Genomic DNA, 16636 nt, shown 5'->3' on the forward strand with positions numbered 1-16636 from the left:
GCAATCCTGCTGGAGTGGCAGGTGTGGTTCTGTTGGAGCAGAGATCCTGTAGGAAAGGATGCAGTCTTCCTGCAGTGGGAGAGGCAGCTGTTCCTCTGGGAAATCAGTGCAGAAAAAGCCGTGCTGGTGTCCCAAAACCCAGATTATATCCAGGTAGGAATGCTTGGCTCCTCCCTCTGGGCGGAGCATCTCACAGTGGGATGTTACAGTTCTTATTAGTCAGGCAGTGAAATTCAGTGGCCCATTATCAGCAGATGTCTCCCCTGAGAGAGGATTGGGTGTGGAAGAGATAAAGAAAACTGCTCACTTAACAGAAGACAACTGCTACACAGATGGTAATAGAATAAATCTTATTTCTCAATATGGGACAGAAGGGTGGTTGGGTCAAGAAATCTACTCATCATTCCTGCAGAATGAGGCAGGAGCTTTCCCAGCCCTGGTGGGTTCATCCCAACATGTCCATGGAGAGCAGCACAAGGCAACAACATAAAATCCTGGCAAACCTCCACCCTTCCTAGTGATCAGCTGAAAAATCTTGATCCTTTCCCTCAGTTCGATCCTCCTGCTGTGCAAACAGCCAGGGACAGAGAAACCACAGGGACAGATCCTTCCCTGCGAGGGTGGGCAGGCCCTGGCACAGGGTACCCAGAGCAGCTGGGGCTGCCCCTGAATCCCTGGGGGTGTCCAAGGCCAGGGGTTGGAGTTTGAAGCACCGTGGGATAGTGGAAGGTGTCCCTGCCATGGCAGGGGGGGAATGAGATGGTCTTTAAGGTCCATTGCAATCCAAACCAATTCTGAGATTCTACAAATGAAAGGGCATCCTTCTTCCTTGAAATGGCAGCCACACTTCAAATCCTAGGCATAGTGCCTGGGATATTTTTCCCAACCTGACCTAAAATCTTGTCTCTTCTCACCCCTTCCTGTTCCCAGTTTCCTCAGTGACACATCCCAGCAGCCAGATCTGGGTTTTCTCCAGCCTTGGGCTGCAGCTGGGAGAAGCAACAATAGCCATGGCTGTTGGGCAGGGAGTGGTTTAAGGGGAAGCACATGACAAAGGACACATGTTCCCTTTAAGGGAAAGAGGAGAAAAAAGGAAAAATCAGCCTTTCACCTTAAAAATAAATAAATAAAATTAGTCCTGCCAGACCCAAAGATAGAATCCCTTCACTCTTCAAAGTGCAGTCTGGGAACAAAGCACCCCTGGGATGTCTCCATCCCGTGCTGGAGTGCCTGGCATTGGTGAGAGCAGGGCTTCCCTGACATCCAAGTCTGCAATAGCTGGATCAGACCAGGAACCTGCACATCCCAGCTGGGCCAGGCAGGGAAATGCCTCGGGAGAGGGGAGGGCAAAGCCTCTGGCACTGAGCAAGTGCATCAGTACCGGGCCCACAATGATGAAAATGAGTTCCTGAGCTGGAAACTCACACCTCCTCCTGCCTTCTTGGCCCTGAGCACCACACAGGAGCCTGGGACTGAGGCTAGAGATGCAGCAAGGCTCAAAATACAAACCTCCCCTCGCTCTCCTCAGCCTGCAGGGCGTTGGGAAGGGCTGTGCCCACCCCTGGAATCGCCTGCCCGCTGTCTGTCCTGGATGTGGGCTGACACGGGGAGGTCTCCTGCTGCTGCTCAGTGGGAGATGATGCCTGCCTTGCTCTCGTACCCTTCCAGCTCCTTGCACATGGGTTGGTGTGCCAGGCTCCCTGCCAGGCCCATCCCAAGGGAAATACAGGATTCAGCTGTGCTCAGGCTCCCAGACCTGTAAGGTGCTGTTAGGATAGCAAATACCACGGCTAATTAACAGAAGAGGTGTTAGCTAATGAGCTCAAGGCATGTGCAGCCTCAAAACAGATCCAGATAATCAAGCCCCAAACCTTAATGACCAGGTCCCAGTGTCCCATGTCACCCCACTGTTCTCTGAATCACTGAACTTCCACGGCACCTCCTGGGACAAGACAGGCAGGAATTCTCCCCCCATCCTGCAAGAGAGGGGATCTAAGAGCAGCTCTCACTAGAAGGGGAACAGCTCTGAGTTTTACTCCTGTTTTCCTTCTTTTCCTATTTTTTTATCAACAGTAATAATCCCCCTCTTTTTTTTTTTCTCTCTCTCTTTTTTTTTTTTTTTTTTTAACAATTTGAAACTATCTGACATATGGGAAAAATAATGAATTCGGTTTTTCGCCTGCGTTCTCTGATCTGTCAGTCTGCACCCGGGAGCTGCGTGCAGGGGGAGGAGGAGGCAGGGGTGCTGGCCTACATTGGGGAGATAATGATGTTCCTGCTGATCCCCTCCCAGGAGAAGGTTCAGGCATGTCCTGCAGCTGAGGCGAGCAGGGTACAGCACAGCTTTTCCTTCAGCTTGTATTTCTCTCTGTGGGAGGGTGTTTTTTAGCTACAGCAAAGCGAGATGTGCTTGGAGCATCTCTGCAATCTCCTGGGCTCTTCCCTGATTCCCAGGGGCTCCGGGTCTGGATCCACCAGGTCCCTGCTGCCTCCAAAGAAGATTGACCCATGGCTGTGCTCCTTAGTTTCAGCATCCCTAACCATCACCTGGTGTAGCCACAGTGAGGATGCTGCAGTCTCTGTGGAGTCCCAGATTCATTTGCAGAGTTCCAGAAACATCTTGGCTGGAAAATACCTCCCAGACCATCAAGTCCAACCTGTGACCAAACCAAGCCCAGAGCACTGAGTGCCACATCCAGTTGATCCTTGAACACCTCCAGAGCTGGGGACTCCAACACCATCCACCATCCTGGGCAGCCCCTGCCAAATCCTGACCCCCCTTTCCATGGAGAAATTCCTCCTGATGTCCAACCTGACCCTCCCCTCCTGCAATCTGAGGCTGATTCCTCTTGTCCAGTCTGTTGTTCCCTGGGAGCAGAGCCAGACCTTCACCTGGTTCCCCTCTCCTGTCAGGGAGTTGTGCCCCCTGAGCCTCCTTTTCTCACAGAAATCCCATGTGGGGCACCCAAACCACAGCCCCCTGCTGTCCCTCCAGTGCAGGGGGGGTTTTGCACGGGACTGGCACAGGTTTTGGTGCAGAGCAGCTGGGCAGAGCAGGAGGCCTGCACAAGAGCAGGGATGAAGGGATATTCCGGCTGGGAAAGCCTGGCATTCAGAACACCTGGTCTATCTGTGCCTCAGTTTCCCCTGTGCCCAGAGAAGCTGTGGCTGCCCCTGTATCCCCGAAAGTGTTCAAGGCCAGGCTGGATGGGGCTTGGAGCACCCTGGGATAGTGGAAGGTGTCCCTGCCCATGGCAGGAGGTGAAACCAGATGAGCTTTAAGGTCCTTTCCAGCTCAAACTGTTCCATAATTCCATGATTTTATACTCAGCAGGGCTGGGGAGGGGCATCACCAGCAGGGATCCTGTGTGTGATAGGGGCTCTTATCAGTAAAATTGATTATATCAGTGGTAACAAGGCCAGGTGGGCAGGTAATTTTTTCTCCATTCCTCTCCCATCCCTGCTGACACATCTGGAAAGCTTTACCCTGACTTCCCACCACGCTGACAGGCGGAATTGGAACCATTAATCATGGTTGTCCTGGATCACGGACCCACCTCTCTCAGCTGTGGACAACACTCTTCAGTTTACAGGCAGCCAGGGCACACAGAGCAAAGCAAAACAGCTCCCTCCAAATCCCCCTGCCCTCGGTTAGGGCTTGGCAGTAGCTGTTGACAGGATCCATTCAAAAACACTCCCTTGGTGGGGAGAATCAAACGAGGACCTGGCAAATGCAATATATTCTTTGGCATTGTGTTGCCCTTTCAGCTGGGAGAGAAAAATTTAAGTTTTTTACCCTTTTCAGAGTGAACATTCCAAGTAAACAATCCATACCTGGCCAGCTACCTGCCTGCACAGCATCTGGATCTTTGTTAAAATGTGGAAGGGGGCTGCCAAAACCTCTTTCTCCTTGCACAGAAAGCTTTTCAGTAGAATACAAATGCTCACTTATCCCATGTCAGATCTGCTTGTGTGCTCTCCAAAATGGATCCTGCCCAGAGTCAGCTCTCACAAAGGATTTCAGAACTTTGACATTTGGTTAAATTCCAATCCATTGTGAAAACAGAATATTTAAAACACTCTCTAGCCAAGAATCTGGGAGCAAAGCCCTCCTCAGCATGAAAAAGCAGAGTATTCCAGTGACATTCCTCAAAATGACCTGGAAAGGCTTAGATGGAGGAAAATCAGCCCCTCCAGGGCAGTGAGTGGGAGAGCTGTGCTTTGCTACAGTGAGATGAAACCATCTCTAGGAATCATTTCTGAATTTTAGGGATTTGCATTCTCCAGAAAGACACTATTCCACTGACCCTAGAAATGTGGAACATGTGAGACTTTCAGTGGCTGGATGAAAAAAGACAAATCATTAGGAGTAAATAGGGAGGAAAAAGGGGGGAATTTTAGGAAATATGAGTGGTTTGTTTCTCGTGAGCTCCTTAATGTGAGGAGGGTCCACGAATGGGGCTCAGCTGGGGAACAGGGACACAGGTGTGTGCTTGGGATGGAGAGGAGGCAGCATTCCTGGCAGCCCCCGGGCCCCTCCCGCTCACACACACACTCTGAAGTGCCACAAGACAAATAGGACCGAGAGAGAGATGCACTATTTAAACTTTCATTACTATTTTTCTCCCTGGCTCCCCTTGTTTCTTTTGATTTATTTTTTAGTGTGTTTTCCCCAGGCTGTGCTGTTTGCCTGCATCTCTTTCCTCTCCCTCTCCCGGCAGCAGCCGGCGCCGTTCCGGAGCACCGGGCGCTGCCCAGCATTTTTCAGGCTCTCCAGGCTCAGCTCCCGCGGGTAGGAGGGAGGAACGAGGCAGCAGAGCCTGGGAAAGATGTGGCCAGGACACAGCAGGGACAACAGGGCACCTGTAGCCACGACATCCTCCTTTTCCCACCCATCCCTGACCCAGCAAGGACCAGGGGACAGCCCCGTATTGCACGGAGCAAGAATCCCATCCCACGGCCACCCATCCCAGGGTGGGCGACCCTGCCAGGGCTTGGCGTGGCACAGATGCTGGAGGGCATCCCACAAAGCACCAGCCTTCCATGCTGTGCCAGTCCCAGCAAGGCCAGAGGCTGGCAGCACACAGAGGGGGCTGGATGCTTGGAAGCAGTGCCAGAGTTCATCCCAGAGCCAGTGTGGACTCTGTAAATTGACTGTGGACAACACAGGCTGGGGGGTTTTCAGCCTGCCTTGTGTGGGGAAGGTGCAGACAGCTCCAGGGATTGTTTTACAGAATCACAGGAGTGTGGAATGGTTTCACTTGGAAGGGACCTTAAAGCCCATCTCGTTCCACCCCCTGCCCCTGGACCAGGCTGCTCCCAGCCCCATCCAGCCTGGCCCTGGACTCTTCCAGGAATCCAGGGGCAGCCACAGCTGCTCTGGGCACCCTGTGCCAGGGCCTCAGCACCCTCACAGGGAAGAATTTCTTCCCAATATCCCATCCATCCCTGCCTTCTGGCAGTGGGAGCCATTCCCTGTGTCCTGTCCCTCCATCCCTTGTCCCCAGTCCTTCTCCAGATCTCCTGGAGCCCCTTCATGCCCTGGCAGGGGCTCTGAGCTCTCCTGGAGCTTCTCCTCTCCAGGTGAGCACCCCCAGCTCTCCCAGCCTGGCTCCAGAGCAGAGGGGCTCCAGCCCTAAAGCAGCTCCATGGTCTCACTCCAGCAGCTCCATGTCCTTCCTGTGCTGAGGACTCCAGAGCTGGATTCAGCTCTGTGGATGGGGTTTCACAAGGGCAGAGCAGAAGGGCAGAATCCCCTCCCTCATCCTGCTGCCCACACTGCTGGGGATGAGCCCAGCATGAGAAGAAAAGGATAAGAAGAGTGGAGCCTCCTCCTGCTGAGCAGCTGCAGACAGGAACAGTCTCCAGGTTCCATTGTAGGATGCCAAGGAAGATCTGCTCAGTCGTGCTTGAAGGGGGAATATTCCACACTGGAGTGGAAGGACTCTGAGCCCTCTGCTGACCCCACTTAAACTCTGACCACTCACTCTGTGTTGTTTGCTTTTCCTTACCTGCCAAAGCAAAAGGATTGAAATCCTAATTGCATCAGGAAGGGCAGAGGTAGAAGAGATGCTTATCAAGACAGTGGAGGGAAGGATGCAATTGGCATCCAGGGCTAGGTTTCCTCCAGATCCTAGGTCACCGAGCCCCAAATACTGCCCCAAGTCCCCACTTGGTGCTGCCCTGAGAAGCTCAGCCCATGACAATGCTCAGACAGCAAAATCCCTGCATTTCAAGTGTTGGACAAACCCTAAGAGTCTGTTTATATCCTTCCTAGCTCTGAAGAACTGCTTGAAATCTGAATCCTAAATGTGTAAAGGCCCGATAAATGGAAAGCTAAATGCTACTGGAGCTGTAAGCTGCTCTGCAGTGGTTTAGGCTCTCACAATTTGCAGCCTTCAGGGTTGATAATACAGCGAGACCCTGAGCAGTCTGCTGGAAAACTCTGCCAGGAACACAATCCCTGTAAGGGGATTCTCTTATCCTGAGTAGCAAGCTTCGTCCTAAAAGCAGTTTTGTGTTCTAGCCCCTTCTCCTCCCCATGGAAAGCTTTCCTAGACACTTGATGAAACAGAGAACCTTCTTTCTCCCCCAGCATCCAAATTTTCCTGCTTTTTCCTTTTTCTTCTCTCAACCTGCTTCTGGTTCTTCCACTGTAACTCATCCCAGTGAAGCCTCCCAGCCTTCTTTTTGCCAGTTAAACAACCCAACCTCTGCCGATTTCGCCAGGCAGGGGAGCTGCTCTTTTCCTTTGATCAGCTCCAGGGAGTTCTATATCCATCAGTGTGGCCAAAGCACCCCAGAATCTCTAAAGCACCATGCAGAGCAACACCAGCAAAGCAACAGCTTTGTTGCAACAGCTTGAGCAACAGCTCCAAAATGCCCCCAAGGCTAGTGGGGAAAGCAGATAGTGTCTGGGAAGAGCAGGCAGCTCCCTGCAGTTCTCAAGCAGAGAAGAGGATGCTCTGATCCCAAATGATGCTCAGAAATGATACCACAGCCAATTAACTCTTCATTCTGCTGGATATCATTAGCAAGAGCTTACTGCCAAAATCACACCCCCAAAGTCTTGATACATTGACCACCTTTTGGACCAGGACAGGATAACAGATACACAGAATATTTGGGGTTGGAAGGATGTCTACTCCAACCCTCCTGCCACAGGCAGAGACACCTTCCACTCGATCAGAGGATCACAATCTTCCAGAGGCTGAGGGCTGAATCCTGCATCTTTCACAAGTGCCTCACCAGCCACCAAACCTGCACTCCAAATGCCCCAGCGTGGAGCAGAGATGGGATTTGCAAAGCCAAACTCTGTTTGTAGGGTTTGTATTCCTAAACCTCCCCAAGGGCGAGCGGCTCGTGAGGGTCAGGGCAGCGCCGGATGAGGTCAGGCCCAGCAGCTGCCCTGTGATGCCTCATAAGCCTGGCTTGTCTACAAGAGCTGAATGTGCTTCCTTGACAAGCTGTGATGCCGTGTCGGAATGCACAAACACCCGGCACAGCAGAGCAACGCTCCCACATCCACCCCTGCTGCACCAGGGGCTCGGCTGAGCCAGCTCAATCTCTCTGGGGATTCCTTCCTGCAGAGACAAAATGCAGCAGAAAAGGTACCTGAGCTCAGCTTGGCTTTTTCATCTCCCCAGGGCCTCGTGTTCTCACCGAGTGCTCACTGGGAGGCAGCTGTCCCCATTGGGGAGGCTGGGGATGCTCTTGATTCATCCCAGAATACAGAATAGGTTTGGGAGGGACCCTAAAGCCCATTCAGTGCCACCCTCTGCCATGTCAGGGACACCTTCCACTATCCCAGGTTGCTCCCTGCCTCATCCAACCTGGCCTTGGGCACTGCCAGGGATCCAGGGGCAGCCACAGCTGCTCTGGATACCCTGTGCCAGGGCCTGCCCACCCTCACAGGGAACAATTCCCAATTCCCAATATCCATCCATCCCTGCCCTCGGCAGTGGGAGCCATTCCCTGTGTCCTGTCCCTCCATCCCTTGTCCCCAGTCCCTCTCCAGCTCTCCTGGAGCCCCTTCAGGCCTTGGAACTGGCTCTCACATCTCCCCAGAGCCTTCTCCTCTGCAGGCTGAACACATCCGAATTACTTACACTTGTTCTCTCAGCTTTGGGGCCAGGAAGAACCTCCCAGTGGTTCATGGTACTTGTGATCACCAGGAGCATCCTCTGGTCACTGTAATTTGTTTAACTCCCACATGAGCTGGGCCCAGAGCCCCTGGGGAAGGGGAGCCATGAAGATGAGCAATGCATCAGCCTTATCCAAGGGATCTCATTCCACAGGGGACTCCTGTGCTGAGTCTAACACAGCTGAACACTCCTTGCAGATATTTGGCTCAGGGCAGCCCTCAGGGGCTGCTCAGTGCCTGCCTCTCCAGCCCAGCAGCTGGGTGGCCCTTGCCCACCAGCAGGTGTTGGGGTTGAATTACTTAACACTGAAGAAGAGGTTGGCCCCAAGAAGAGGAGGTTGGTTACACAAACCCAGCAGCAGTAAGGTACCAGGCACAACAAGACAGGAAAACTGCCTTAATTAGGGAAAATGTACTGCTGGCTGCAGGGCTTTTTGCTTCCTGCACTTCCAGGACCTGGCTGCTGGAGGATCCTGTTATCTCAGCAACTATTGCTAATGACTGAGGCTCTGCTTGCCACATCCTTGTGCAGCTGCTGTGGATTTAAAGACATCCACGTCATTCCTAAAGGCAGCGTCAGCCTGGGGTCTCAGCCCAATGCTGAAAAATTCTGTGGGGGTCACTAATTAGCCAAGTTGTGCAGGGTGGGACAGTGTGCAGGAAAGCCTCTAACAAGTAATTTAAAAAGCTGATGAATGCACCAAGAGCACCATCATTTAATTGTGTTACTTTATGATGATGTGCTGTAGGTGCACTTTTCCAAAGGGCAGGGAGCAGAGACCCCAAGCTGTCCCCTCTCATCCAGGCAGCCCAGAGCTATGCAGAATAGATTGAAGCCTGTCCAAGACTGGTCTAAAAATATTCAGCAATTCCTGCATTTTGAGAGAAAATTAGGGGTTTGGCAGGGAGAAGTTTGTCAGCATTTCTCTGGAAAGTTTTGTCTGCATGAAGAGAGGAACACGTGTCCAGCTGAGGTCTTGAGGGCAATGTGAGGAACAGGAGATTTTCAGCTGGGGTGATTCTCCTCCACCCCAGAGGTCTCACTCTCATGTCCATTTGGAGGTAATTTATGGGGATTCCTACCTCATAAAAAGCTGCATGTCACAGACTCATGGAATCATTCAGGTTGGAAAAGCCCTGTAAGCCCCTGAGTCCAAGCATCCCCCAGCACTGCCACCATGTTCCCACTAACCACGTCCCCAGTGCCACATCCAGGGATGAGGACTCGACCACTGCCTTGGGCAGCCTGTTCCCACCTGACCACCCTTTCAGTGAAGGATTTTTCCCTAATATCCCAACTACACCTCCCTGGTGCACCTTGAGGCCTTTTCCATCCAGCTCCCTGCTCCTATGGGCTTGAGCTGTCCTGGATCCCTTCTTCATCATTTCAATCTTCTTGGGCATGTGTGGGTTAACTTAATTTGCTTTGCTGTCAGGAATAACCCCCCCTGCAACCCCAAACAACTCTTCCTATTTATATCCCTGGTTTAATCAGGAAGGCTAGCACTTCCATAGCTACGTGATTAAAAATTAGGAGACCAGATTCAGTAGTGGTGTCTCATAATAACAACCAATCCTGGGAGCACAGTGGATGAATAATGGATCACGGCTTCTTGCTTTCCCTCCTTTCTTCTTCTCCCCTTTTCATCTTTTCATTCTTCTCCTCCTCCTCCTCCTCCTCCTCCTCCTCCTCTGCCTCCTCTCCCAGGCTGGAGGTGGGGTGGGGAAGGAATACATCCATCCTTCATATTGCAGAATTTAGAGAGACATCACTGATTCCTCTTCATCAAACCCTCCACCCCAAGCAAATTCCCTGTTAGGGAGCCTGGAGACATCAATAATTCACAGCTACCTGGAGGACTGGGTGATGAAAACCATTTACTTGGGAAGAGATAGCCAGAACCCATCCTCTCTTCACTGCCATGAGCAGCTCCTCAAGGCTGGCTGCTGATCCCATAGGGAGGAACAGGAGCAAAAATGTAAAAAATGAGGATTTCTGGCACAGGCCAGACAAGTGATTCCATGTTTGTTTTCATTATGTTCTCCCCTGTCCCATAATATCCCCTAATAGACACACTACATTGCTTTGCAGAGGAGATGTTGCTGCAGGAATTCCAGGAAAAAAAGTCAGGAATGTCAAACATCCCACCATAAAAGTTCCTTCATTAAATTCCAAGATGGTCTTCAGAGAAAGATTTGTGGGTTGTTTTTTTCCCCACTCTACAAAATGAATTTTCAATACTTTTTACAAGCAGAGGTCAAATTCAATTAATGGATTCAGTGAGGGGGAAAAAAAGCTATTGAAAAATGCCAGATTTGGTTTTAAACAGCATAAACTCATCCAATGAAATAAAATAAATAAATCTTAAAAATTAAAATTCATACTTCCTTTATAGTTAAATAAAATCAGAATGGAGCAGAATTGTTCCCATTTTCACATCTCAGTGACAGGCATTCCAACTAGCCCAAACCACAGATTTTCACTTTCTTGTTCCACTCCTTTAGCTTGAGGAAAAAAAAAAAAAAAAAAAAAAAAAAGAGGTACATTTTGGATTCATGTAGAAAAGCTTTTTTCCCCGGTCCTTGGGTTCCACCCACTGAGCTGAAAAATCCCATTACTCCCAGCCTGGCAGCCGCCTGTGTGTCCACAGAACATCTGCAAATCCTGGGCAGGCAGCAGCTGGGATTGTCAGGGACCAGAATCCCTTCCCAGTTCCCACCCCAGCCTGGCGCTGGAGATTTTAAATCCTCCTCAGCCAATCACAAGGCAGGGGCAGCTCAGGAGCAAAGCCAGGCTTGGGGATTTCAGAGGGGGCTTAGGCCAACTTTGGTTCTGAGGGAGAGCAGCACCGACTTGGAACAAAACCAGCTCCACTTTGGCTGAAAACTGTTGGACTGCACCCAACTGCATCCCCTCTTCTCAGGGTCTGAGGTGCTGGAATGACCCCAAGAGTGTAAAAATCCTTGTTCTCCCAGCCAAAGAAGGAGTCTGAATGTGTAGGGTCGGCTTCTCAAGGTTGTTTATTTTTCCTTATCTAGAACATTCTTTCTCTGACCTGCTGAGCTCTGTCCAGCAAGTCAGCCATGACATTCTGCCTGTCCTCTTGCATGGTGTTTACATTTTAGACTAAAAACTACCTGTACTGTGTTTACAATAATCTATCATCTATGTTGAACAGTGTACCTCTACCTTAAACCAATAGAAAAGTGTCACCATCACAGCAAGACATGGAGGGCAAGGAGAAGGAGAAGAAGGCCAGGACATGCTCAAATCCCTCCATCTTGTCCTCCTGAACTGCATTCTAAAAACCCCAAAATTCTACTTTTTCACCCTGTGCGAATTTAAATATCACGCTACTCAAACCTTTGTGGCTTGTAATTCCTCATAAACTTGGCAACCTTTTCCACAGGCTAAAATCAAAGTCACAGGTGTTTTTGCATTCATGCCAAGGTCTCTGAGCCCCCTGCCAGGGTCTCGAGGCAACCAGGGCAGCCAGAGGGATGTGCTGGACCCCGACACCCTCTGAAGGATGATGAGGGTTGGAGAATTCTGCCACCCACTTCTGAGCGGGGTGTGAAGGAGCAATTTCCCATTTCTTGAGAATGCCTTTCATGTGTCCTTCACATTCCTGCTGGCCTCCCAGCCCCACACCAGCCCCAGGAGCCCATCCATGGATGGATGGACAACACATCTGTTTGTAGCACAAAGAGAATTTGGTTTCCCAAGGGGTATGGCTGGGAAGAGCTCAGTGCCTTTGGGCTGGAAGGGGGCTGCCAGCAGCTTTCAGCAACAAGGAAGCTCCCTGCCGTTTCCCTGGAATTATGTGAGGCATCCATGGGATTGGGGATGCTGTTAAAGAGCCAGGGAGAGGGAGGGCAGAACTCAGGTCTCTCAGAGCAGAAAAGTGCATTTGTCTTACTTAGTCAGGAACTTTTTATCTCTTGATGAAACACCCACCAATGGTCAGTAGAGCCACACTTTTCATGGTTCACCTCTGGAACGGGCTGGACTCCTCATCCCTGGGGGGATTTAAAAGCCATGTGGATGTGGCATTTGAGGACATAGTTTAGTGGTGGGCTTGGCACTGATGGGGGAATAGTTGGACTTGATCTTAAAGGCCTTTTCCAACCTAGATAATGCTCTGATTCCATGAGTAGCTGGACAAAGCTCCATCGCCAGCACAGATCCTGGGTGGAGCAGACCCATCACGGTAGCAGAGACAAAATCTCCCTGCAGGATTAAAGAACAGCCTCTCTCTCCAGCTGGATTTCCCATCTCTCACTGTTCTAGGGTGCCAGGTTCAAGAGCTGGGACCACAAGAGAAAACCAGGGGCCCCTCCTGTGCTTCTGTGCCCCTCCTGTGCTTCCCTGTTTCCACCTGTCCCTGTCTCTGCCTTCATTTCCAGCAGAGATGCCAGGGCCTTGAGATACCAGCAGAGTCCAGAGCTGCAGCCTCCCACAGGCTCTCAGGTGCCTTCAAAGGAAGACTGAGGTGTTAAATGTCTCTGTTTCCCCCTGGCTAGATCTGCATTCCCAGAAGGAGGTGCTGAGAAGCCTCCCTGTGGCAGGAGGTGACCACAACCTGCTTGTGGGGGTGACAGGGACATCAAAGAGAGCAGGGAGCGCCCCATTGCTCCGTGGCCCCTCTGGGACAGCGGGCTGCCAAGGGAGCCCTCCTCAAAGGCACCTGGAGGTCACGCTCCTGATGCCCAGAGGTTATTCCACCCTGAGTCCTACAGGTCCAAATCCAACTGCCCTTTACCCCAAAACAGCCTCACCTCCCTTCCACTGTCGTCAGAGCAGGGGTCACACCCAATCCTCTCCAATCTCTGTATCCTGTGTCCAGCAGCAGCCAGTTAGAGATCCTCAGGGAGGAAGAGAGGAGTGGGGATATTTATTTCAAGCAGGGATATTGCTCTCAAAATCACCCTCCCAGAGTTTGCAGCTCAGGGACAAGCAGAGCTTTGAGGATTTAGTAGCCCTTGGTGGATTTAGCTGCCACAGAGCTGATCCCTCATATTCCTGCACGGCTTGCAGCCACCTGGCCCAAGTCCCCTCAGAAGTTGCTGCTGCTGGAGTTCAAATCTGGGGCACAAGAGCAGCAAAAGGCAGGTGGCTCTAACCTGGGCACTGCCATGGCCATCCCAAACCATCTGCAGAGTCCGAGAGGCCACAGGCCAGCCCTGGCAGCTCAGCCCACAGATGACTCCAGGAAGGTGGGGTTCATGCTTCTAATGACATTGTCTCCTCTGTGCTCTTTCACTGCAGTTCCTCCAGATGACCCTGTCATTTTGGGGGGCCCCATCATCAGCCTGAGAGCAGGAGACCCCCTGAACCTGACCTGCCATGCAGACAACGCCAAGCCAGCAGCCTCCATCATCTGGATGAGGAGGGGAGAAGTCATCAATGGAGCCACCTATTCCAAGGTGAGGCAGGGTGGGGCTGCGACAAGGCCTGTGCTCCTGAAGGGGGTACCACGCCTGACACTTGACACAATCCCAAACATTTGGGCAGCACCCTCAGCTCTTCAGAGCTCAGACTCTCACCCTGCACCCCTTCCCAGTGGGGAGGCTGGGAGGAAAACAGCAGGATGCAAGTGAGAAGCCACAGTCTGTCACCAAAATGGGCTCTGCTCTGAATTTGGCTTTTTGTACCTTCTCACGGCTTGTAATTGCCTGGTGTGGCCACTTCTCCCCCATTTATCCCACCTGCGTGTGGTGTTAATGTTGTGTGCAGCAGCACTGACCCAGCCCTGGTTCTGCAGCAGAACCTCTGGATCAAAGGGGTGGTTGCAGTGACATGTGTCCCCTTTTCCAACTGCAATTTTCCATGAAAAATTGTCAGGGTTCTTGGCATTTTTTAATTTAGACAGAAAGTCTTTATTGGGTCATGAAGGAAATAATCAAAGAGCAATCAGCAGCACACTGGGAATGAGACCCCAAATGTTCTCCTGTTTATGGCCTCCTGATGGATGGTGAGTGTGAAAGATTCAGTAGCACTTGACAGTTTTAATGAAATTTTCTAAACAGCAAAATTCGAAAGCTAAAATGGGTCAGTTTGCAGCCAAAACTTCAAAGCGGGCAGCCAGAGCCATTCCTCGAGCTCCCAAAGATCTTTAATAAACATTTCATCCTCGGCTGCCACTGTGAAGCCTCCATCCAGCCCCATGCCAGCAATATCCTGATTTGCTGGGGAGAGCAGAGGGGGCAGAACATCCTCCCTGCTTCCTCCCTCTCCTCCTCCTCCTCCTGTGGTTGTGAGCTGCTTCCCTGCAGCCAGGGGTGAGCAGGGGGAACCTGCCCCACCTCCCTGCCTGCCCTGTGAGAGGCAGCACTAATTAGAGCCAGGGAGAACTGACCTCTCTCTCTCTCTCAAATGGAGTGGAATTAATTAAAATCCAGGCCATGGACGTGCAGTTGTTCACAGCTTATCCCCTTCACCTCCAGCCTTCCCTCCCAGGGCTGTCAGGCCCTGAGGAGACAAATTTTGAGCCCTCTCCCTTTCAGACCCACAAGCAGTGAGGAGCAGAGAAGGGGGAATGCCCACCTTTAAAATATTTCTAACAAAACACCCTTCCAAAGCAGAGTTTTCCATGCTGCAGATTCATCTCCCACAGCACAGAGATCTCCGTGGTATTTTAAGCAGTCAGCAGGGATGGGCTGGGGGGGACCCCTGTTCTGCATGGGGGAAGCATCCTTCCCTCCTCCTGGAGTCAGGAAAACTCTGTTTCTGAGACTGAACTGCATTTTCTCCTGATTTCCTGAAGGTTTCCATGAGGCTCTTCCACATTAAAAAAGAAAATCAGCCTTTAGAAAAACTAGAAGACAATTTTAGACTTTTTTGAGTGGGAAGTTTAGGGTCTTAGAAACGTTTCCCTTTTGAAGCTCCCTTTGAAATACTTCCTCAATTTGCCTCTTTCTGCTTTTTCAAGAGAAGTGAAACCAAACCCAGCTTTCCTTTGATCCAGATATTCCAGCCAACCAAAAAAAAGTCCTGTTTGGGTTACTGACGGCCTGAAACCATTCACACTGAGTGATAATTTCTTTGTTACTCTGAATTTCCAGTCCACCAACTGATCCATTTGCAGCCCCCTGAAATCCCAGCCAGGCAGCACAGGACAGCCACAGCTGACTGAAATCCCTATTGAAGGGGATAGGGAACGTTACAAGATCCTGCAGGGTTTGGAGGTTAACCTCAAATAGGGGAAATTTTGCACACACTTAGGGTTCACCTCCACCCCAGCACCAAAAGTGGGGCGTTCCCCAAGGGAAGAGCACACGGGGTGACAATAAATCAAGGACAGGGCAGCATCCTGCATTTGTGTTCAGAAAGGGAATGGAGCTGGGGAAGGGGCTGGAGGTCCAGGAGTGTCTGAGGGAGCTGTGGGGGCTCAGCCTGGAGAAAAAGAGGCTCAGGGGAACCTTTTGGCTCTCCACAACTCCTGACAGGAATGGGAGCTGGGCAAGGAGTCAGGCTTAGCTCCCAGGGAACAGGGACAAGAGGAGAGGAAATGGCCTCAAATTGTGCCAGGGGAGGTTTAGATGGGATATTGAGAAAATTTATTTACTGAAAAGGAATTCTGCCATTGGAACAGGCTCTCAGCATGGTGGTAGATTCCCCATCCCTGGAAGTGTTCCAAAACCTGTGGATGTGGTGGAGCGGGATGTGGTTTAGGGGGTCAGTGCTGGCAGTGCTGGGTAAATGGATGGACTCAATCTCAGAGAGCTTTTCCAGCCTTCATGACTCTGGCATTCTGGGCTGTTTGTGGTGACAGTTTCTCAGCATCATTCCTTATCTCATGTGCTTGAGAGGCACAAAGCTGTGTGCATGAAGGCTGTGCCACCATGACCCAGGGAAAGCATTAGTCTTGGAATCAAAGAATTATTTAGGTCAGAAAAGCCCTCCAAAATCAAGTCCAACCATTCCCCCAGCTCTGCCAAGGCCACCACTAAACCATGTCCCCAAGTGCCACAGGCACACATCTTGCTGACATCTGTTTATCTCTCAGTAAAGCCCTGTCTTACACTGTGAGGAACAAACTTGAAGGATACTGACTTAGAAGGAAAAACTGCCTGGCAGGGTCCAAAATCCACAGTGGATAAACCAGAGAGAGGTCAGAGGTTGGAGAATGATTAAAAGACTGAAAACTACATGACATCTTGAGAGCTCCAAGGGCTCAGCTTATCAAAGTCAGGGTTACGGGGTGACGTGACCTCCTGTAAGAACTTGCAGGAGGATTAGGGGATGGTAAGGAAGCGCTCCCAGGCTCCTGTGCTCCCAAAAGAGGCACTGCAGGGCACCACAGCTGAGGTCAGATAAATCCAGGGAAGAAGCACGGTGCCAAGACTGAGCAGGCTGGTAAACACCTTGGTTTGAAAAGCCACATGCCTTCTAAGGAAGGCAGGAGCCTCCCTTGAAATGGAAAATGTAAACCTTCTCCCTCTGAATTATTATAATTTTGAAATTAAGGGGCTCTCAGGCAAAGATATAGG

At 51.1% G+C, this 16636-nt stretch overlaps 1 protein-coding gene across 3 annotated transcripts in view; it reads left to right on the top strand.

Annotated features, from left to right (window-relative positions):
- Positions 1–16636, top strand: part of KIRREL3 (kirre like nephrin family adhesion molecule 3) — a 384768-nt gene that overhangs the window by 309310 nt on the left and 58822 nt on the right. For all 3 annotated transcript variants that reach the window (XM_077787972.1, XM_077787973.1, XM_077787974.1), the window contains one exon: positions 13413–13570. In XM_077787972.1, the coding sequence (XP_077644098.1) occupies positions 13413–13570 (158 nt within the window). The remainder of the gene's footprint in view (positions 1–13412; positions 13571–16636) is intronic.

The sequence above is a fragment of the Lonchura striata genome, chromosome 23 (assembly GCF_046129695.1).
Source record: "Lonchura striata isolate bLonStr1 chromosome 23, bLonStr1.mat, whole genome shotgun sequence".
Taxonomy (NCBI): domain Eukaryota; kingdom Metazoa; phylum Chordata; class Aves; order Passeriformes; family Estrildidae; genus Lonchura; species Lonchura striata.